This window comes from Danio rerio, chromosome 5 (genome assembly GCF_049306965.1).
Source record: "Danio rerio strain Tuebingen ecotype United States chromosome 5, GRCz12tu, whole genome shotgun sequence".
NCBI classification, from domain to species: Eukaryota; Metazoa; Chordata; class Actinopteri; order Cypriniformes; family Danionidae; genus Danio; species Danio rerio.
This window is the reverse complement of record NC_133180.1, coordinates 8482178-8507500: the sequence shown is the minus strand read 5'-3', so window position 1 is coordinate 8507500 and position 25323 is coordinate 8482178. Positions and strand designations below refer to the sequence as shown.

Here is a 25323-nt window from a genome sequence, read left to right as displayed (position 1 = left end):
ACTTTTCCAAACCGAGGTAAACCTTGAAATAGGTTATCATGCCATGCCTTTTAAGGGGCTAATAATATTACCTTAAAATGGTTATAAAAAGTTTTAAGCTGCTTTTATTCAAGCCAAAATAAAACAAACAAGACTTTCTTCAGAAGAAAAAATATTATAGAGAACACTGTGAAAAATTCCTTGCTCTGTTAAACATCATTGAACTGTAAAAGACAAGAAAAATCACAGGAGGGCAAATCATTCTGACTTCAACCATACATGAATTGTCTCATGCATGAGGTAGTAGTGAGTTATCTGTGGTGGTTAAATCTCTTTGTAATGCTAACGTATCAGATCTAAAACCAGTGGATGAATGAAACGCAACACAATGCAACAATCTGCTTTCCTTGTGTCTTTGGAGCCACTGGATCTATAATGGCATGATTCTGGAAAAAGCTGTAAACTGGAGAGGCACTTAATCCAACAGTTATTATGAACACACACACACACACACACACACACACACACACACACAGGCTGCGTGTATTGTTCTCGCTTTGGTCTCAGCTGTTCTCACTCAAGCCTAAAGCTACTTACTGCCAGCGCTCAGCGTGCCTCTGAATGCTCTATTGTGTGTGTCTGCGTAGATCATTTATCATATGTCACTAATGGGATTTTACCATTGTGTGTGATATTAGATGTGAGTGTGTGTGGAGGGGAACACATGGTGTATGATGAGTTTTAAAGTATTGATATTAGGTTTGGGTCAGATACAGGACAAATTCCTTACTTACTTATAACACTTACATACACACACAGACGGTCAGGGATCCTAAAAGCACCTCGTAGTATTAATATTTTGTTGATGGATTTTGTCTTCCGCTTGTTCCTCTTGGATGTCTGTGGTGCAGATGAATGAGTGTGATGAGTAACGCGGTTGTCTAATGTCTATTTTAAAATCACCATCCAGATTGCTGTGACAGACATCGTCCCAGAAATGAGCATTCTATCCAGCATTCTACCCATCCATCTGTTGGTCTATCCATCGTTTGTTCATTCATTCATTCATTCATTCATTCATTCATTCATTCTTTCGTTCATTTGTTCAGTTGTTTATTCATCCATCCATCTGCTGTTTCACATCCATCCATCCATCCATCCATCCATCCATCCATCCATCCATCTGTGGTTCCATTCATCTGCAGTTCTATCAGTATATCCATCCATCCATCCATCCATCCATCTATCCATCTATCATTTGTCAATGTATCCAGCCATTGATCATTTAACTATCCAATCGTCAATCAATCCATCCAACCATCTATTCTCCATATGACCATCCAATCTACTCTCTATCCATCCATACATCAATCAATACATCTGAGATACCATCCATCCATCCATCTGCAGTTCTATCAGTCCATCTGTCTATCCATCCCTTATTCATCAATGGATACACCAATTAAACATCCATCCATCCAACTCTTTGACCATCCATTGGACCATCAAACCATCCAAATCTCTATTCATCCATTATCTACCTTTCCTTCCATATAACCTTCCATCTATCTGACCATCCAATGTACTGGCCATCCATACATCTATCTATACATCTGAGATTCCATCCATCCATCCATCCATCCATCCATCCATCCATCTGTAGTTCCATTAGTCCATCTATCCATCCATCCATCTGCAGTTCTATCAGGTCATCTGTTCATCTATTCATCAATGGATCCACCCATCAACCATCCATTCATCCGATCCTTTGACAATCCATTAGACCATCTATCAGTCCAACCATCTATTCATCCATCATCCATTCTTCCTTCCATATGACCTTCCATCCATCTGACCAGTGAATGTACTGTCCATCCATTCATCCGACCATCCATCCACCTGACCATCCAATGTACTGTCCATCCATCCGTCCATACATCCATATGACCATCCAATGTACTGTCCATCCTTTAATTCGACCATACATCCATTTTACCATCCAATGTACTGTCCATCCATCCATCCATCCATCCATCCATCCATCCTTTTGACTATTCGTTTGTCTCTCCATCCGTCCATCTTTTCATCTATTTGTTTGTCCATCCATCTGAACATTCATCTGACCATTCCATCCATCTGACCATCCAATATACTGTCTGTCTATCTGTACATCCGTTCATCCATCTGTTCGTCCATCCATCCATCAATCCACTATTCGTTTGTCCATCCATCCATCCATCCATCTTTTCATCTTATCGTTTGTCCATCCATCTGAACATCTATCTGACCAATGTACTGTCTGTCTGTCTGTCCGTCCGTTCATCCATCTGTTCGTCCATCCATCCATCCATCCATCCATCCATCCATCCATCAATCCAGAATTCTTTTGTCCATCCATCCATCCGTACATCTGTTCATCTGTTCGTTTGTCCACCTGTCTGAACATTCATCTGACCAGTCCATCTATCTGACCATCCAATGTACTGTCCATCCATTCATTCTACTTTCTACCGTTATTTTTTATGTGCTCAAGTGTTCAAACGTTTGGAAGAGGGTTTTTAGTTGTTGTTTGAATGATAATAGTGAATCTGCAGTCTGTGTGGCAATGGGAAGTTCATTTAATTAACGAGGAACATTAAATGCAAAGGTTTAGGAAACTATCTTAAAGTGACTTGGTAGTAGATCTGCAGTTTATCCTGAAGTACTATCTTATCAGTGGCCTGGAGTATCCTTCGTGATGCTGCTTATACCAGCTGGTTTGACGTCTTCCAAAATGGAAATCACAGCGCAACAGTAGCCAGACAAAACAATCAAAGCATTGTATAAACATCTCTAATATTGCTATAATTGACCAATTGTCCATATAGTAATTGCCCATTACTATAATTTTCCATTTGGATTTGTGTAACGAGTGCAACATTTCTGTGATTGATAGCAGATGAAGAGCGCACTGACTAATGCATGATGACAGTACAGATCACATGTGGATCTCATCTCTATTCCAATGTTTACAGCAGTCTTACTCTTTTCCCATGGAGAATTACTGGACAGTATGGATACACATTGGCAGGCTAAAGCGTTCCCTCTTGGCGGGACGTCCAATCTGTCCCGATGAACATTCTGATCTTGATATCCTAATCTCAGAACCTTTGTTTTGGGGTTCTGGGGGCTTTATGATGGTTACTCCGTAATGTTTGGCAGCACGTCTAAGGTCTGTTCCCAAAATATCCGAGTGTAAGCCAAGCATCCCCCATCCCAACCCCCAAAACACACACACACACCCTTTGATAGATGAGTATAAATTGAATTTCTGCCGTCTGTTTGGATCAGTTTGTGTCAGAGCTTTAGACTTGTTTCACGGAGTTTTGTTTTCCGTTTTGGGAAAAGTGCTGCTTTCTAAAGGTAAATCCATGATTGCATTGTTTATTGTACTGTTGTTGTGGTTGCCAGGTTTCAATAACATATGCAGAATGTTTACATTTTTATATAATGATATATCAAAGTGTTTTTTATATAAAAATGTTTGAAGTAGCAGTAGATTTGTTTTGTTTTAAAGCATTGAATACATTTATTTAGCAAGGATGCATTAAATTCATCAAATGTTAAAGACATTAAATATTTTGCTGAAGATTTTTATTGTAATGAAATGCTGTTGTTTTGTTTTTACATTCAATTAATTAAAAAATCCTAAAAATGTATTCCAGCTTTTAACCTGTTAGCCAGCACTCAATTTTAGGGATTTACAGCTACCTAACTTTAAATAGTAACAGTTTCTGACTCCAGTAAGCTACAAACACAATTATTTATTATTGGAAAGAAGACACTTTGAGCTTTACTGTGTTAAAAGGGTAAGTTACATGTTAAAAAATATAAAAAGTTATATATTATGAAGTCATGAGAAAAAAAACGGTGTTCAATATTTGTTTTCCATATAAAAACACAGGAAAACATAAAAAAATATGACTTGAAAACCAAAAAAAAAAAAAAAAAAGCCAAAAAATTAGCTATTAAGTTTTATCGTTGTCTTGACATTAATTATTAATCAAAATTATTCCTGAACATGGAATCAGCATATTTATTAAGTTCTGAAGAATCATGAGACTAAAGACTGGAGAAAGGATGCTGAAAATGCAGTTTTGCATTACAGGAATGAATAACGTTTAATAATTATGTATATTTAAATAGAAAAGGGTTAGTTTAAATTGTAACAATGTTTAATATATTTATGTATATTTAAATAGAAAAGGGTTAGTTTAAATTGTAACAATGTTTAATATATTTACTGTATAAAGAAATATATGAGAGCGACATTCAAAAATAACATGCGCACAAAAATTTTGGAGATGTCTGCATCATCATACTGTATGAGGCATAAGAACAGGAAGTGTGTTTGGATATAACTCAGTACTTTGACGACACTTCCTTATTATTGTTCACTTGTTAATTTGCTGGAAATTAGAAATGAATTTAAAAATAGTTTTGAAACAAATCTTTGTGCTTAACAAACAAAATTAAATATGGAGACTAATGGATGTCTTCAGTGGAGTGCATTCAAAAACAGAAAGTAAAGGAGTATAGTGAAGAGTAAAAGTAAAGAGAAAGTAAAGAAGCCGAATGGAGAAGGCTCATTCTTTATCTTTATGCTGCAATCGTTCATTTTTCCATTCAGTTTTTCCTTTTACAAAGTCCATCATGTAAATAGTAAATGTGCCATAGCACGACACAACTGACTCTTAAAGGGAATGTGAGATGAGCGTCTGATTGTTTTAATTCTCATTATTCTCAAAACACACCCAGAGCTCATTAAGAGGATAAGCACAACCCTGTTAGACCATGCGCCACGGTGCAAAATGTATTTTTCTGTCGTTAAAATAGCAAAAGTTGATCCAGACATGCCCTTAATGCTTTTGTGCCATACGCTTTAGACTTTGCACCTAGATCGTTAAAAAAAGCCCATAGTGTTAAAAGCCAGAAGAAAAGTTTTGCAAGCATGCAACCATCCCAAAAAACACTTAAAAGCTGCATAAATGCAATACCCTAGCATTAACTTTTATGGGCACACTGCATACATTTTGTTTTTCAATTTATTTATTTTTTTTACAATTTAGTTTTAAATCACATGCTTTTTCACCACTCTCTCTTTCTCTCTTTCTCTATTCCAAATGGTTTTTAATGTGTGTTATGAAAATCTAATTTGTAATTGTGCATATATAAGGTGTTTTTGGAGAATTATACATTTGTGATTTTATAAATATATTTTATAAATGCAAAGTTTAAGTATTGGTTGAGATATGGTGGTGTGAAAAAGTGTTTGCCCCCTTACTGATTTTCTCAATTATTTTCTTTGAAGTGAATTCCAACTTTTGAAGATCTTTTGGTCTACTTCATGTTAACGTGGACATCAGTAATCAAATTATTTGCCTTAATCTGAATATGACCATAATATGATTAAGTTGTTTAAATGAGTTGCTTTTTGAATGTTCCTTTCATGATTCTGTTTTACATGTTATAGCACATCATTCGATTAACATCATTACGTCACCGTGCTATCCATGTTTCCTTCGGAGTTTCAAGTAATTTCGGGTGTTTCATTGTTAATTTGTTGACTTCAACTGCAGTTTGGCACTTTCATTTTCATGAAGGAACATTTCATGCATGCCCCCCGTGACAAATGAGATAATGGATGAGTATGAACTTCTGGAAGAGTGTTGTTTTAATAAAATTTGAAACCGCATGCCGCATGGGAAAAAAATCCTTCGCATTTTGTGATGCAGGAGTCTGTGGTCCTTCACAGGTGCAGAGAATAGTGTCAAACAGCCGTGTGTGTGGACCATCCTGTCACAAAATTCAGCTGTGTGTCGATTGTGGTGTTTGCATGTCTGCACTGCACTTCAATAATAGCACTAAAATTGGCATACTTCACATGTCTATATTCCATTTCTCTTTAGTTTCTTTATGACTTTAATCGGATTAAATAATTAAAAATTGCTGTTCAAATGGTAGACTCTTAATCAGAGTATTGTCTTAATCATATTAAAATGGGATTATTGGTGTCCACTGTCCATGTAAGCATAGTCCGTGTCAGGCAGAAAACGAATCTTACCGAAATATGAATAATCCATACAAGCTGAAGCTGATCAGTCAATTCTTGTCACGTGACCTTCGGTGCACCTCCATTGGAAAAAACAAACTTGATATGCGAATGGCCTCTAAAAAGCCGCTGTCATTTGTGATCTCCATCAGTTGATCTTGTTGAACAGCCATGCTGGATTCACCTGACTTATTGACAAATGAGTTGCGGATCCATTCCTTGGCAGTTCCTTCACTTGGTGTTTTCCCTTGGCAAAGAAACTTTCCAAAGACGTCTGTTTCGTACTCATTTTGTTGCTTTTGGGTTAAATTTGGGCGCTAAAGTGACCGAGATGTAAGCGTAAATATGGTCATTTTTCAAAATAAAAGACTTTTTAAAATAAAAGATCGTTCAGGCTCAAATAATAATAAAATGGAAATAATTAATGATTTCTTGCATGGCCCTGTACCAATTGATCCACGGACCGATGGTTGAGGACCACCGAGCTAGGGGATAAAATTAACTACCATAGTATCGGTAAACTGTGCAACCCTAGAATGAGTGTGTATGGGTGTTTTGCAGTACTGGGTTGCAGATGGAAGGGCATCCGTTGTGTAAAACATATACTGGATAAGTTGGCGGTTCATTCCGTGGTGGTGACCCCTGATAAATAAAGAGATGTTCTTATATTTCCCATTCATTTCATATGGAGGTCATTTTTGACCACGAACACCACAAGTGTGACTATTTTTACAACCACTTAGCATGTCTGAATCATGGCCTCAAGTTTCTTTTGTGTTTACATACCAAAAGCCAAAAAAGGATTTCAGGCCATTTCGATGATTCTTAAAAAAATAAAAATAAAATTTATTAGACTGAAGACTGTTAGAGGCAGACCCGGCCCTAACCAATTTGGTGCTAGTGTATAGTCATAAGACACTAAATAGCTTTTTGATCATCTACTACAAGCTGGGAAAACGTCAGATAAATATACCAATGCAATTAACGTTATTGCTGAATAGATCTAATATTCACACATTTGCTTGAGGAAGGAATGATGGGGGTTGTTACATTACTATTACTATTTTCTATAACATCTATGCCCTTCCATAACATTAGCTGACGTTAAAACTAACAGATAGCACGATAGCTATTTATTGATTAGCAATATGTCAACGTTGGGATGTAAAAAATATGAGACAACAAATAGCTTCAAATGATAGAATACATAGCAAACATTAGAAAATACTGACCATAAAATAAAAGGTTTAGCCTATTAAAATCAATGGCCTATACAGAAATTAAATAAAGCTATAAAATCTATTTCACTTTTAATTGTATTTGCATATTGATTAAAGCTACTATAGTTATTTAGTGAAGAGCAGCAAAGGAATCTCTCATTGTGTTTTGTTTGATAACAGAGGTGTTAATGTAAGAATGCACAGATCTATAATGAAGCATTCGACTACTTTAGTAACTGTTTGTGCTCATTTAAGAGAAAATTATTTGTGTTTAAAATAAATAAATAAATAAAATAAAATTAAAAAAAGAAGCACTTTTCTAACGGTCCCTTACTGAGAGCTCCACTTAGTGCGAGGTCTCCTGGTCAAACGCATATTGCGAAGGCTTAAACGGAGCAGTGGGCGTAATGTCGAGCGAAAAAAAGGAAAAAGACAGCTGTGAAACATAACCAGCTTTGTGTTTTTGTAGGAAACACACTTTAGATCTTTTTAGGGTAAGAGGTTTTTGAGTTATAGCCGTCTATCACTGAATGTGTCAGGAATATCGAAAACAAAACCAACTTAACCGCGCTCATTTCTGGCGCCCTTCTGGATGTACAGCGCCCTTAGCATTTGCCTTTTACTGCCAATGTCACGGGCCGACCCTGGTTAGAGGGTTAATAAAAAATTTTAAAACTGCATGATGTGTTTACTTGGGCTATCTTTGACTAATATTTACATTTATTTGATGATCTAAAACATTAAAGTGCGACAAACATGCAGGAAAAAAAAGAAATCAGAAAGGGGGCAATTACTTTTCCACACCACTGTATGCCTACCTGACGCTTTTATAAATGAAGTTGTGTAAAGCTCTCTTTCTCTCTCTCTTTCTCTTTTCTCTCCCAGGACGTTCTGTGAGGAGTCTCTAAGTGTGTGTTTGGCAGCCTCTGCGGTGTGTTTTATATCAGACAGCTATGAGCGGTAAATACAGTGTGGTGTTACAGGGTCCGGCCCCGTGGGGGTTCAGACTGCAGGGGGGGAAAGACTTCAACATGCCTCTCTCCATTTCACGGGTGAGTCCAAACACACATGTACACACTCATTCAGACGTGATGATACTCCCCTTTTGACCCCCCGACACCATCTGTGCCCTTTAATGATCTCATACCAGCCTCTTTTTGTCTCTTTTCTTTGTTGAGGGGCCAAGCTGTTTTTAAAATGCGCATCATTTGTTTATTACAAGATGATATGTTCAGCTGTTCATGGCTGAGAGATGCACATGTGAAGCATGTTGTTTTCATATTTGAATTCTGCTGAAGGCATTCAGAATATGTAATATTCTTCCCAATGTAATATATTATATGTAATACTATGACCAAATAATGACTAAAAGTAAGTCTTTGAGAACGGGTTTCTCAAGCCAGGTGGCGCATTAGACCAGAGGCTTATCTCCTGTTTCCAAAATGCATTGTTGCAATACACTGTTGAGAAGTTTAGAATTTTTTTGAAGTCACTAATGCTCACAAATTATTGTTTAAATGGCACCTATGATGAAAAATCTACTTTTCAAGCTGTTTGGAAAGACGTGTGTGTGTGTATATATAGTGTATAGACCGTCATATTGGGGTGAAATAAACACACCCAGTCCGTTTTTTTTTATTTAACAACATAAAAACAGTGGACCAATTGGAGCGGTTTTCAGACTGACCACAACTTGACATAGGAGTGTGGTCCCCCCACCCACCGAATTGATTGACAGCTGCGTATTAACATTTCCTGGTAGTCACATGTATAATCATGTCAACAAGAGAAGACGAGCGCAAAGCAACTGGGAATAAAAGCTCTGTTCAGTTTGCTAGGATCAGCAATCATCATCAAATGTGATCAAGAGAATGTTTCACATGTTTAAAATGTTTTAAAACAGTGCATGTGTGTAATGAAGTACAGCGATTTACTTCAGCTTTACTTCATCAGCACAGCCGCGTGTCAGAACAACTATGAAAGAAGACGCTTCAATCGCGGTTTGTGGAGGTTAGCCTATATCCTGTCACATTTGCATGCAAAAACAGTACTAAGCTAAGCGCGCTCTGTCTATATGTGTGTGTATGTGTGTGTGTGTGTGTGTCTCTCTCTCTCTCTCTCTCTCTCTCTCTCTCTGCTGCAGGGTGTGTGTGCGCGCGTGAACTTTGTAACGATATTGCGTGTTACTAATCAATGCAACTGCACAACAAATACTCATTGGTAAAGTTCTTAATGTAGTATTTCTCACAAACGCTGCGGGAGACCTTCTTCCTTTAAGTCTGTCTGTTGTCTGACGCAGCCGAGGGAGGAGATTTAAGGCACGCAGAAAGCCACGTAGAAACAGTATGTGGGGAGGACTCGCCTTAAAGGCGCAGTACGACAATACGACCCACTGGGGGAAAGATGTATAAAACAGGATTTAGTAAAAGGTATAATGAAAAATCTTATGGGTGTTTTGAGCTGAAACTTTACAGACACATTCTAGAGACGCAAAAGACTTTTGTTAAATTTGAAAAAAGGGGTAACCTAGGTGCCCTTTAAACTCAAAATAACTGACTAAAATCTATTTAAAACAGTTTTAAAATGTAATTTATGCCTTTGATTTACAACTAATTTTTACATAGATTCATCAGCGTCACATGATTGTCCAGAAATCATTCTACAATGCTTATTATAAACAAATTATTTATTTATTCATTCATTTTTCTATGGCTTTATCCCTGATTATCAGGGGTCTCCACAGTGTAATGAACCATTAGCTATTCCAGTGTATATTTTACGCAGTGGATGCCCTTCCAGCCACAAACCTGGCAAACCCCCATACACTCTCACATTCACACATGCACACACACACACAGTATGGCAAATGTAGTTTTTGCCTACAGTGCATGTTTTTGGACTTTAGGGGGGAACCGGAGCACCTGGAGGAAACCCACGTGAACACAGCGAGAACATGCAAACTCCACACAGAAATGCCAACTCAAACAGCAGGGACTCAAACTAGCGACCTTCTTGTTGTGAGGCGACAGTGCTAACCGAAATATCGTGCCGCCTATTATTATTATATAGAAAACAGTATCTGAACAGTATTTTTAAATATAATTATTTCGTAACATTATCAATGTCCTTATGTCTCATTTAAACTAGCAGCAACTTTGTAGCTGTCTGTCGCTCTCGTTGCTGCAAACGCATGTCTGTGTATGTCTACAGCACGAAGGAATACAACCAGCCTCTCAGCAAACTGTGAGAGGATAATGTGAGCTCTTCCAGTGCTCCTATTGGCTGTTGCTCAAGAAAGTCGCTCTTCATTTGCATAAAGTTGATGGGTTCGGAACTTTGTCGCATCGCTCGACACCCCCACCTGGTCGCCAACGGTCACTGTTGCTCGTCTAGACGGAGGTCGCCGGAAGATGCTTGCTCACTGTTGAAATGAAGTGGCTCTTGTTGCTTTGCCGATGTGAGTCGCTCGTAGTGTGAATGAGGCTATACTGTCACTTTCAATCAGTTTAATGCATTATTGCTGAATAAACCAAATTTATTCGTAATCGTCACTGTTTGATGCCATTCGAAATCGTATATATCGTAAATCGAACAGGTTTTCCCTATAATTATAGAAGTAGAGGGTTAAGATTTATATACCAAAACATATGATTTGTTCATATCTCAGACAGTTCCACCTATTAAAGTTTATTAAGAAATTAATGACAACAGAACAAGGGTTACTCTACAAATATATATTTTATTATGGTAAGAATAAAGCAAAACAGTACACTTTCTAGAAAAGACTGATGTTTTTTTAGGTTTAGCCCACTCCACAATTCACACATTACTCTCTGGTCCAACATTCCTGACCATTATCACCGTTAAAGCCTAGAAAAGCAGGGCATCAGTATATTGTAAACCGATAGGTTGAAATTTTCCTTTCCAGTTATCAAAGAAATAATTTATTCCTTAATTTTAGTTTGCAACTATGGTTTTAAATTCACAATTGACATATATACATCAGTGTAAAACCTATAAATGGTGGGAAAACATATTCTGTAATTGTGTACCCGTGTCTCCACTTTTGCCATGACCTCTTTTGACTTTAATAAACTCATCCCTCAGGTTTTTCCAAACCTTTTAACAAAAAACTTTGCTCCTTTCCCGCTGTTATGATTTTTAACCAATAAATATTGGCCATCTGTTTATACCAAAGACGAGTCATAAAGATGTAAGTACAGGCGTAGCCGTTTCAGACAAAATCTCTTCAAAGTGATTCATATTCAACTCCCATCAAATGTGGCACCATGCAAACTGTTGGTTTGAGTCTCAAAAAAATTGGTGCGAAAAATTTCTGCTGGCCGAAATCATGTTTCGCGTGCACCCAAAGCGAACCTCTCCAAACAATGTCACATTCACCACTTGCACTCAAGCAAACTAGCGAGTGTGTTGAGTATTTACAAAAGTTGTAAACAAACAAAATTGAGTAATGTTTAACTTAATTTGTTGTTTTAAACCAGTCCATATAAATAGTTTGCAACCACTTACCTTAAAACAATGTCATGACTCCAACAAAATTTTTTTTTTATTGTATGTGCATTCATAATTTTTATATTAAACAGCTTTTTTTGAGGTTGAAATGCATACTGTGCATATTTTTATTTTTAATCTCCAGTGAATTGTCAATGCATATGCAAACAAATGCATAAATATAATATATCTTCTTTTCATACATCACAACTTCTGTAACTTTTGACATCATGCAACTTAACCCCTATTATTATTATTATTATTATTATTATTATTATTATTATTATTATTATTATTATTAAGTATTATTATTATTATTATTATTATTATTATTATTATTATTATTATTATTAAATATTATTATTGTTGTTATTATTATTATTAATGTTTTTATTATTATTATTATTATTATTATTATTATTAATGTTATTACTATTATTATTATTAATAATGTTATTATTATTATTATTATTAAGATTTGTTTTATTATTATTATTATTATTGTTGCTGTTGTTGTTGTTGTTTGTTATTATTGTTGTTATTATTATTATTATTGTTTTTATTATTATTATTATTATGGTTGTTGTTTTTAATATTATTATTTTTACTAGTATTATTATTATTATTATTGTTGTTATTAAGTATTATTATGAACATTATAATTATTGTTGTTATCATTGTTATTATTGTTATTATTATTGCTTTAATTATTATGTTAAAAACAGCATCCGAACAGTATTGAATGCATTATTGCTGAATAAAAGGATTATGTTTATTATTATCTTAATGCTCGATGTTTGAAGCTATTCAAAATCAAATTACAGTATGTGGATAACTTTCTGTCATGATTTATTTTTTAATGAAGTATTTTCCCTATAATCATGGTAGTGGTTCACTACTGTATGTATACTGTAAGTTCACTACTGTAAGTTCTATTACAGATATTATAAGAGATATTACAGAGGCTTATCTACGCTGAAAAAAATACTTATTGAATTTACTACATCGTTTTGAGGTAAGTTGTTGCAAACTATTTGCATGCACTGGATTTAAACAAACAAATTAAATGTAGTAATGATTAATTAAATTTGTTTAAATTCCGCCCATATAAATAGTTTGCAACTGCTTACCTTAAAGCAGTGTAGTAAATTCAATGAGTCATTTTTTTCAGTGTATGTGCATTAATATTCTTTATATAAAACATTTTATTTTGAGGTTAAATTCATACTATATTGTGATTTTTCCAGTGAATACATCTGAATGCAGAGAAAAAAAAAACATCTACCGAATGCATAAATGCATAAATCTTCTTCTCATACATCACAACTACTGTAACTTTTGACATTATGCAACTTACCCCTAATCTGGACCGCTTACATTTGAGAAATCATGTTTCTCTTCCTGCATATTTATAGGCGCTTTCTTCTAATGTCACTTGATAGTGGGCTCCAAAGTATAATTAAGGCCTTTGGGTTTTTGATTTCCCTTTTGACTACAGGACAAACTTAAGTGGCACAGTTTACCCCGCTCTCCCCTGACTATTTATCTCTTTATCTGTTAAGTGATCGCTGTAACCTTTTCCTTTCCACCTGTTCATACTTTTTATTTCCTAATGAGTCTTCCACACTCACTATGTCTACAGTATCACACACGCACACACACTTATGTCACACACCCGTTTGGGCTGCCAGTGTATGACAGCTATTCCCACAATGCCATCTGGCAGGGGAGTGATGTAAATGACCTTCTGATTGATTTTCCTTGCCTCTTTCTATTTCTCTCCGTCTCCAGCCTCTTCCTTCTTTTCTTCAGCCTTCCCCTGTCTGTCTCAAATTCTCAAAGGCTATCATGTATAATTGCGCTGCTGTTTTTACATGCTACCTTTACACTGATAGTAGTATATTTATTTATTAAGAAAAGTTTGATGCATTAACTCTGATTAAGATTGTAAATTGCGAATAATAATGAACAAATTAAGTGCTGCTATGTGTAAATAAATAAATTAGTTTATTTAGTTATTTCCCAAAGTTTAATGCTGTAGCTCTAACTAAGATTATTGTTTATTGAGTTTTTGAATAATAATGAACAAATACTGTATATAGTGCTGCAATTGAAAAATGTAATTCTAAAATTTATAATTTTGTTAAAATATTTTTTGTCACCGAAAAGTGTTGTTCATTTAATTTATATCATTGTGCTTTATGGAATTTGTTGATTTTTATAAATTTTGAGGTAATTTTGTATATTTTATTCAGATGCACTCACCTACAAAATCCCAAAGTAAAATGATAAATGCATATATTATATTAATATTGCAATATAAATTGCAGAAAAAATGAAATATTGACTATTAAATATAACTTTTAAACATATTTACATATGCAAAACAATTGAGATCTGTATTGTTTTTAGAGGTCGGATTTATTTGATGCATTAATAAAATATAAAAACTTTTGTATAGAAGTGTGATGAGCATTCAAATATTTCTTATTTCATTTTCTTTAAAAACATAAGCATTGGTCACACACAGTATCATCTATATTTATTATTTTCTGGAAATAATTCATCAGAAAGGCAGACCGTGTTCTTTCTCATCAGAGTTTGCGATCTTGTGGTTGGTTGTGCTGCCGGTTCGTGGTTTAGAGCGCTTTATGCAGGAAGCCAGTACAAATATTTGATCAATTGAGCGAGAGCTCTCTCGGATCCTTCTACAGACGTTACTCACACTCCATAAAAGATGTTATTTTAACTTCAGATCCTCAGTAAAAACAGGGAGCACAGTTGTCGGCTGGCCAGAGATCAGTTCTTCAGGAGTCTGTGAATTTCAGTCCTCTCTATTCTGGATTAAGGAGTGAACGGGTCAAGACCTCAACTCTTTACAAAACTAATAGACTTTTCAGAAATTTGCATTTTTTTTTTCCTTAGAGAACTAGTGTATTCAATAAAAAAGTTCATAAAAAGAAGGCCAAGCGTACTGTACTGAGTTATTATTTAGAATTTTTCCTAATTGATTTTTCTGATCAACCTAATCATAGACAAAAGTCCAGGTAAACAATGAATGATTATTTTCTCTGTCTTATAGCATTAGTTCTGACTTGTTTGTAATGTGATCAACATTTGGGCTAGTTGTAGATGTGTTTGCAAGCAGTATGTAACATTTTTATGATATTTTGGCAAATTGAACATAATGGGCTCTATTTTGATGGTCCATGCGCAGAGCGCAAAACGCAGGGCGCAAACGCTTTCAGGGCGTGTCAGAATGCATTTTTGCTAATTTAAGGACGGGAAAATCCGCTTTGCGGCGTCGTGTATGGTCTAAAAGGGTTGAGTTTATTTTCTTAATGAGTTATAGGTGTGTTTTGAGAATAAACCAATTAGAGTCTCATCTCCCATTCCCTTTAAGAGCCAGCTGCATCGCGCCATAAGCGCATTCGCTATTAACAGGACATAAAGTAAGTCTAAGTGGAAAAACTGAGCATTTCACAAGCAAACAATTAACAGTTTTTTAACAGAAAACAGTTAAACAGAGCATCTACTGCGTGAGAATGAGAGATAATGGATCTACTTTCACATTCGCTCTTGGATAGGGAAACCTCTACGCACAGACATCAATCAGTCTATAAATAATTAATTTAGTTTGTTAAGCGCAAATATTTGTTTCAAAACTATTTCTAAATTCAGTTCTAATTTCCAGCAAACAAATAAATGAACAATAATAACAAAATGTGCTCAAAAACCTGAGTTATTCACCTTATTCTCAGCTGTCGAGCGGGCGCTGCCATTTCAATCTTTTTGTCTCGCGACTTCCGGTCACATTCACTTCCATTCATTTTTTGACGTTAACAACTGCTCGTTACGCTGCTTGATGTTGCAATTTAATATTTTCTTATTATATTATGCTACTTGGTCTGTGTAGTCATGCAAACATTTGTTTGTTGAGCAAGTAGTTTGGCCATTTTCTGCCGTTTATTATTCCTAGTCATTTCTCCCATAGGCGACTGAATCGGAAGTTCTAAGACAATCGCGAAAACAGGCGCACTTCCGCATTTTAGAATAAGGTCAATATCCTAAAACACATGCTGTGCCCCATATGGTCTAAAACCTGACAGGTGGGCAAATCTAAGCTTGTTTTTAATAAAACAAATATAAATATGGATATAATAAATAATACTGCTAATAATAATAACATTATACAAAAGCAAATTGTTATGAATGAACTGAAAAAGCCTCACGAGATGAAGAAGACATAAAAGCAGTGATTTTTCATATTTATGTAGGCTAGAAAATAATATGTTTTGTAATATTTTAATCCTTTATATTTATATCCTATATATCTATTCTTATTATATCCTATATATATCCTTAATATTTACATTTTTTCATATGTAAAGATATTTGCCTATTGCTCTCTTGTGCGTATTAAGCAGTGTGTAAGCGAGGCGCAACTCTGAGCTGGAGTTTAGACCGGGTTTGTTTTGGTCTAATGAAAAATCTATCATAGTTTCTCAAAATAGCAACGCGCCAGCAGTGCGCCTCAGAACGCCTTTCTTTTCAGACCAGAACGCCTATGGGCGCACATATGAGCACAAATGCATTTGCTATTTAAACAGCATAGCGCAACGCCTCAAAACGACTCTTGCGCCAAGCAGAAACTACCAAAAGACTACTGTGCCGCGCCTTGCACCACATTGCGCCGGGTGTATGATAGGGCCCAATGACTTGCAAAAAAGATTCGTTCATCTCGATAAACAAGACTCAAAGGTTCTAGTTAGTAAAATAATCAGAACTTCCTGTCACAATTTTTCACAGACGCTTTACTCTTTTTACTTTATGCTTTAGAAACATTGGCAAAACAAATGAAGTCTTTCTTGTAAAATAATAAATGTTACATGACTTTTGTTGTTTTTTAGTTCACATTATATAGTGAATTGCTTTTAATGTCTTTTGTGCGTTCACACAGAATGCATTTTTTCTTTCTAACACGGTACTTTTCTTTAGTTTTTCAATGCAAACACAATCTTGATGGACGTGTTACCTTACACCACGAAAGTGACCTCCTTGTTTTTTAGACACTGTTTCAAGTTAAAATGTCCTCAACTTTCACAAGCAGCGCTGCTCATCACTGTTAGTTCCATAACAGTGGACCAATCAGATGCTCTTGGAGGTGGGACAATCGTCGCAAGTTTCTGTTTAAGGGCGCTCGTTGATTGGGTCCAAATATTCTACAGCTTCATGCAGAATTTTTTTTTCTTCAAACCATTGCCTCTTGCATTTTAAAATAAGCCCTTAGACCGTTAGAGAAGCGCTCGCAGCTGATTGTTTTAAGGAAGAAACAGTGAAAAAAAACACTTTGGTGCACATGCAACCTAACAGCTTGTAGAGATGCCCAAACCAGGGCCTGTGGGCCAAATCAAAAGACATCATAGGCCAAATTTGGCCCACAGGCCCTAGTTTGGGCATCTCTACAAGATGCCCCATTTGAGAAGAGAGGAATAATGACAGGCATTTATTGATATAGTTTTAACAGATTAACCATTAGTTTGTTTTCTTGTTAAATCTAACTGAAATTAAATGTTGTAAATAAATTCGATTTTTCGTTTTTTATGTACATACAGTAATGTCACTTGACAGATGCACAAGACTTCGGCAACCTGACTAGTTTATACAGCATTTAACTTCTTAGTGTTTATATGAATTATTTGTTGTTATTGTAATAAATTCAGTGGGATGCTTTTTGTTCGCGTTTAATGCCTCGTGACTTAATAAAGGGCATCAATGTGATCGTGCACACCAACGGCAAAACGCCAGGCGCTAAAGAGTCATTTTTTAAGAAAAATCTCATGCTAGTTTTTTTTGTTTTGATGCGCCACGTTAAAACCTTCTCCACCAATCAGATTGGCACTATTGTTCACGTGCACGGAGCTGCTGAAGTTACCGTAAACAGCACTTGGAGGCGCTCAAGTGCAAAACTGTCAATGCAAGCACACATTGAAGAAGATGCCCAGAGGCGATATGAACGTGGAGCTGCTTATTGCTCTGGTGAACAAGAATCATTTCTTCATCGCTAGAGCTGGAGCTGCTACTAGAACCATCTATGCTTGTTTGAATTGCCAGTAACTTTAGCAACAAGCGTGTCAATGTCCTGTCTTCTTCTGTATTACAAGCTGGTGTCAGAAGCTTAAAGTTGTGTAGTGCCATCTAACGTTGAAGAGTTAGTCCCTTTTTGTCAGAGGTCGCCACAGCGGAATAAACGACCAACTATTCCAGCATACAGTATGTATTATGCAACTGATGCCCTTCCAGCCACAACCTAGTACTGGGAAACACCCATACACTCTCATGTAAACATACACTACGGCCAGTTTAGTTCATCCAATTCATTATAGCGCATATTTTTGGCTGGGAAAACCGGAGCTCCCGGAGGAAACTAACACCAACATGGGGAGAACATGCAAACTCCACACAGAAATGCCGACTGACCCAGCCACCGTGCCACCCACTATTAAAGTAATTTTTGCTATTTATTTTTAAATATTAGGAAATAAATTAAGGGCAGCATGGTGGCAGCTGGAAGGGCATCCGCTGCGTAAAACATATGCTGGATAAGTTGGCGGTTCATTCAGCTATGGCGCCCCTATATTAATAAATGGACTAAGCTGAAAAAAAAAAGAATGAAATAAATTAGGAAATTACCCATTGCAACTTTAATGAAATACAGGTTTGTTATATTCACCCTCGCCCCACAACCCTCCATCAAGTTTGGTTTTTGGCCCTTCATTAGAAAATGTTTGGACACCTCTGAGCTAGTGTAACTTAAATGTAGTTTAACAGCCTAAAACAGACCTTCTGCTTCACGTTTTGTCTTGCCGTTCTCATGACATCATCCCCAGAGGAGTGCATATGTGTGGGTGATAAACTTTTCATCGATGATAAGATAAACACAGAATGTTCCACTTCATGCTGTGACAAAATTAGCAGCCTTTCTGACTTGAGGATTTAGACACAGCTTTTGTAGATTGCAGATGCAGTTTTTCATCAAGTGTCTTCACTGATTTGAACCGCTTTAGACTGTAAATAAACTTTTGTGAGGTGGGGAGTGTGTTGGGTTTGGATTTGGTTGGTGGGAGTGTGATTTGTGTGAAATGCAGTGGGATGTTTGGCACTGAGGTCGGGTTGGTTTGGACCTCGCTGTAACCCCAGCCAGCTTTACAGAGATTTAATATTCTGAGTTCTGGTTTATGGTGGGATTTAATACAGGGATCTGGTCTAAACTAGGCTTTATACGACTGTGGTTTGGAGCTGCCGCTGATGCATGCTGGTTAGTTTTAGGACGCAGGATCACAGCGGGACAATGGTGTGTTCTGTGTCAGATTTTTTCTTTCTGTGCCATCTGAAGCCACCAATGTACACTTTAAAAAATCCACACAACTCCTTCATGTTGTCCCAACACTAATCAATTAAATTAACTTAGTTGTTTTTACAAATTTAAGTGGATTTTACATAAATTTAAGTTGTTCCCCCACAAAAATAATAATAAAATGTGTTGGTTCAGCTCATTTTAAATAAGTAGTTTGAACAAGCAGAATTGTTAGCTTTTTTGAGTGCATCTTTTTACAACCCAAGCTCATTCTGAAAATGTAGTCCCGCGGACATTTCTATAGACAGCGATTTACGTAGCCTGAGGTACGAGGTACGTATGGCTGCATTTAATTTTTTTTAGCGAACGCTACGGGGCGGTTTGACGCCGCTCCTCTTCGCGCCCGCCGGCTGACCGCTTACCTCCGTGTGGAGGGCTTTCCCTCCGCAACCAGTTTTGTCCGGTTAGCTCGTCATGTACGGCGGCGGAGTGGAGACCCAGAGACAGTTCGGTGACGACGGTGACGACCGGGTTCGAGTCTGGGGAAGAGCGGTTCCAGAAATCAGGTAAGACAAAAACAGAATCCAAAAAATAAAGTGAATGAGTTCATAACAGGGTGAGAATGAGGTCAAATCTGAAAACTTGGTTAAAATGAAACGAGGGCTTTTCTTTTTCTGGACGGCTTTTAAAATCGTTGCTTGGGTTTAGGGAAGCAAGCAGGTGGGCGGATGGGTCAATTGGTAAAACTGGTTGGGTTTAGAGAAGGAGGCGGAGGAGGGTGGGTTGGCCGTTTGGCCAGTCGCCAAGTCAATCATTCAGTCACTTGACAGTGGCCTCTGGTGGCTTTACATGAGAACAGCGCGGGCGCGAACTCTGCTCGCTAGAGACATTCGAGATGTGAAAAAGTGAACACCGCCACCTCTTGCGGATTCGCAAAAAAAAAAAAAAAAACTGCACAAATACGTACCTCATACGGATGTGTTCCACAGTCTCCAGAAACTACCACGGGACTACGTTTTCAGAATGAGCCTAGGTTGCATTTTTATGTGCCGTGTTTATGTTTCTTACTCTAGATTTCAATTAAAGTTGATTGGTGTTTGTCTGCATAAAATGTGCTGCAATCAACCCAGCAGGCACACAACGTCATAAGACGTTAAAGGTGCTGTATGTAAGTTTTTGACTCTTATAAAGCATAAATATACCATAATATGTTAAATTTGCAGATATTTAAGAAACATGCTAAGTGAACATTCTTGACTATCTGAAAAACAATACTGAAGTCAGATATTTTACTTTGAAAATGTGAGTTACGTGCCGGATCGCTGTCTTTGTTTTGGTTGTTTTAACTTGCACAATGCCAGTTTAGCCAAAACAAATGGCCTGTTTCCATTTAGTGGTACAGTGCGGTACAGGTCAGTGCGGGTCATCTTTATCAGGCTTGCGTTTCCACTGCTAAAAGGGTACCAATGGTGCCCATGTTAAAGCTGTACAGGTCTTTTACATATCATATGAGAAGCACTTCTCACAAAATAGATGCTTTATACACATAAATACTTGTGTATAAATATTCATTTCTAACCTTTCTATGAGCAGGATTTGATTATAACTGCAGATCAATGACAGTGAGAAATAGCCTACTATAATGTCTGTAATTATATAAAATAAATAAATAAATGCAACATATATGAACACATACAGACCCTTTCAGTCTCCGATATGTTACTAATTACAGATAAACTACCCACAGCAGACATTTAGTTCTTATTTGGGTTTAAAAACAACACAACATATAGCCCACAGTCAGAGTAAACCTCTTACCTGCATCTTTAATCTTCACCAGCTCATGTGACCCCTGTTAGAAATTAATTCCATTATTCCGAGTTCATAATAGTCCAAAACGCGATGATAATAGATAAACATGGAAGTTTGTTCAAGTTTGCTGAAAAACTAATTTGCTCCTTTTTCCGGCCTCGCCTTTGTTCTTTCGCGCTTCATTCTCGTGTTTGTTCATTTCTGACTGGATCGGATGTCAAAAGCACGTCAATAATCACGCGCACGTTATTATCATCAGCTCAAGAAGTTTGTTTTTTCAAATATAGATGCACGGCGAGCGCAAGCGAGAAAGCAAAACCAAGCTTTCTTGGCTTTGTGGCTTTTCATCAAGACGACACGAGGTTTGTTTGAGCTCGGGTCGACCATGGCTCATTATTATATGTATATATATTTATTCATTCATTTTCTTTTCAGCTTAGTCCCTTTATTAATCTGGGGTCGCCACAGCGGAATGAACTGTCAACTTATCCAGCATATGTTTTTACGCAGCGGATGCCCTTCCAGCTGCAACCTATCTCTGGGAAACATCTATGTATATATTATTACGGTGTAATGTCTCAGCTGTGTATTTAAAACATGGCAGTTCCTTTGTTTTCAGTCTGGCTTTTTGCGTGAGCTAGTGATGTATCTTTGTAAACTAATATCGTTCAGCTGCGCGTCTAGCTCCGCCTTTTGGTACCCTTTCGCCGTGCTAGGTACCCTTTGTGTTATGGTATGGTTCGCCTTTAGATTAAATCTGTAATCGGCCATAAAAATTAGGCCCGACAGAAGGCGGCAGTAAAGCTGAATATTAAAAGAATAGGCTAATGCCAACATTAGCCTGTATACTCTGTCTACATTATGATTTTATGGTTTAAATTAATATATATTTTTTTATTTTAAAAACCCTTTACTCACCAAGAGTAGGCTACGTGTTTTTGTCGAGGAACATTATTGAATCCACTGTAATGGCTTTAGCACAGTCCTGCGCTCAGGATGATGTGTACAGCAGCACCGAACCCCCTTTCATTGCTGCTGCTACCGGCCGAGATGCAGAGTTCTGATCTGACTAATTTTGCAACTTTTGGGTGATTGTTTGTTCATTTTTTACCAATCACGAACATCCACTTCATTTACCATGACAGCAGTTTTAATGTAGCGAGTGGCCTCGTCATCTTCCCTGTCAGGTGCTGTGCTGTTTAGCGCTCTACCGTAATACACAGTGTATGAGTGACCGCCGAAACACCTTGGCGGCTAGAATGACAGGCCAACTGATATAGGCTCGATAGTCAGGCACACTCCTGTTGGTCCTCAATCTGGCAACCTGTGCTTTCTTAAGCACATGCATCTGATCTGCAAGCGCTCCAGCACGTGCTTTCCACAGAGATGCATTATATTTAAAACTTAGCCCAAGCTATTTTTGTATCTGATGTCGGTGCGATCTCTGAGTGAGTGATGACTGTTTGTGTGCTTCAGTGCCTCTCATTCAGTACAGAAACAGCAATTGCACTGTGTTATTTGGGAGTAGTTGATAATATTGTGGCTTTTCTCCTTTATTATCTAATGGATTTATTGATGTCATTGGTCACACTTTGGTTAACTAACATAAGCAAATTAAGTAGTAAATGAATTGTTCATTGTTTGTTCATCTTAGTAAATGCATTAGTTAATGTTAATTAATGCATTTACTAAGATGAACAAACAATGAACAATTCATTTACTACTTAATTTGCTTATGTTAGTTAACGTTAGTTAATAAAAACACAGTTGTTCATTGTTAGTTCATGGTGCATTAACTAATGTTAACAAGCATGGACTTGAATGTTAATTATGCATTAGTAAATGTTTAATTATGATTAATAAATGCTGTACATGTGTTGTTCATGATCACTTCATGTTAGTAAATGCATTAACTAATGAACCTCATTGTAAAGTGTTACCATGTCGTTTTAGCAGCACAGCTCATACATATCCACTTTGTGAGAGAATTTTAAGGTGTTGGAAAATATTTTTCCACCCATTGGTCCGCCGGGCTGCTTGTAGATAGATTTTGGTAGCCCGACGTCCGCTCAACATCAAGCTGTAACATCATTAAACTTTGAAATTTGGTTGTGCTTTAGGTTGTATTGGAAAGTGACCAAAATCTAAAGTCTGTCCGATGTTGGACGCTGCTAGGGTGTTTCAGCCTGCTTGCTAAAATTCATTCAGAATGTTATTCGAAGTTTACAGTCGCGGGGTTGATGTGGTGGTTGATAAGATAATCTGAATGATTTTATGTACTTTTTTTAAGCAGGTGTATTTATATAGCACATTTCATACACAATGGTAATTCAGAGGACGTTACATAAACAAGAATAAAAGAGACAAACAAGAAAATTAAAAAGCTAAGTATTAAAATGATTAAAAACAAAGTAAAACCAGTTTAAAAGGAATAATAATAAATAAAAAAGACACAAATAGTTTGATCTGTCGAACGTCATGTCAAGCATTAGAAAATATGAAACCTATATATGTATGTGTATATATAAATATATGTATATATATATATATATATATATATATATATATATATATATATATATATATATATATATATATATGTATGTATGTATGTATGTGTATGTATATATACATACATATATATATATATATATATATATATATATATATATATATGTATGTATATGTATATATATAAATATATTTGTGTGTGTGTGTATGTGTTTGTATGTGCGTGCGTGCGTATGTATGTATATATATATATATATATATATATATATATATATATATATATATATATATATATATATATATATATATATATATATATATATATATATGTATATATGAAGAGCAAAACACATATAATTCATACTAGGATTAATCAAATATGACACTTAACCAAGCCAAACACACACTCTTATGTTTTTGAGTTTTAATGTCAGTTTAGAAACATCAGTTTAGAGAAGGTGTGTCTACTTCTCATGTAACCTGATATGACGTCAGAAATGGTTTCACTGAATTCTTAATGACATGGCGTTCTAACACAAACTGTTCCACATCTGATCATGTCAGCAGATTGTGTTTCCAGTCTCATCTATAAATCTGCTTAAAACCACCTGTAAGATTCCACAGGTGAACGACAGACGAGCAGCACACAAACTCAACCATTCATTCAGCTGTTTATGAGATTTGATCTTGTAAGGCTCTGGATTCTTATTGGTCATTCTGTGCTCAAAACCGTTTCAAAATATTGGGTCGTTCAAACCGTAAATGTTTTCAAATGCTCTCCTAGGCAGCATTTCTTTGATCAAAACTGTAAAAACATGAATATTATGAAATGTAAAAGAAATTAAAAATAGCTGTTTGCCATTGCAATATATTTTAAAATGTCCTTGATTTAACATTGATAATGCTACGCTGAGTTCTAATACTTCACTGATTACTGTGCTGTTCAAGAAATATTTATGTGATGTTTCTTAACCCAGTGATATATTTGGACAGAATTTTTTAAATACAAATTTCTAAATGTTTTTATTATTTGTTTGTAAAATTATAACTGAAATAATTGACACTTTTATTTTATTCTATTTGTTTGTTTAACAGGAACAATATGCTGAATGAATAATACTTAATGTTCCTATTGCTTTAAGGATTTCTAACATTCTTTCTGCTAATCATTCTTTAATTAATCAATTCTATAAAAATATTATTTTATTTATTATAATAAAATAATATATACACTCACCGGCCACTTTATTAGGTACACCTGTCCAACTGCTCGTTAACACACACTTCTAATCTGCCAATCAGATGGCAGCAACTCAGTGCATTTAGGCATGTAGACATGGTCCAGACGATCTGCTGCAGTTCAAACTGAGCATCAGAATGGAGAAGAAAGGGGATTTAAGTGACTTTGAATGTGGCATGGTTGTTGGTGCCAGATGGACTGGTTTGAGTGTTTCAAAAACTGCTGATCTACTGGGATTTTCACGCACAACCATCTCTAGGGTTTACAGAGAATGGTCTGATATAGAGAAAATATCCAGTGAGCGGCAGTTCTGTGGGCGCAAATGCCTTGTTAATGCCAGAGGTCAGAGAAGAATGGCCAGACTGGTTCCAGATGATAGTAAGACAACTGTAACTCAAATAACCACTCGATACAACAGAGGTCTGCAGAAGAGCATCTCCAAACACACAACACGACTAACCTTGAGGCAGATGGGCTACAGCAGCAGAAGACCACACCGGGTGCCACTCCTGTCAGCTAAGAACAGGAAACTGAGGCTACAATTCACACAGGCTCACCAAAAAATACACAGAAAACCTGAGTATTGTTGGTGACCATGTCA

General features: G+C 36.3%; 1 protein-coding gene across 1 annotated transcript in view; it reads left to right on the top strand.

Annotated features, from left to right (window-relative positions):
* Positions 1–3316: 3316 nt before the first annotated feature.
* The window catches only part of pdlim5a (PDZ and LIM domain 5a), a 107301-nt gene continuing 85294 nt past the window's right edge, over positions 3317–25323 (top strand). Inside the window, 2 exon segments of the mRNA NM_001002654.2 lie at positions 3317–3381; positions 8176–8342. Of these exon segments, the coding sequence (NP_001002654.2) occupies positions 8244–8342 (99 nt within the window). The 5' untranslated portion in view covers positions 3317–3381; positions 8176–8243.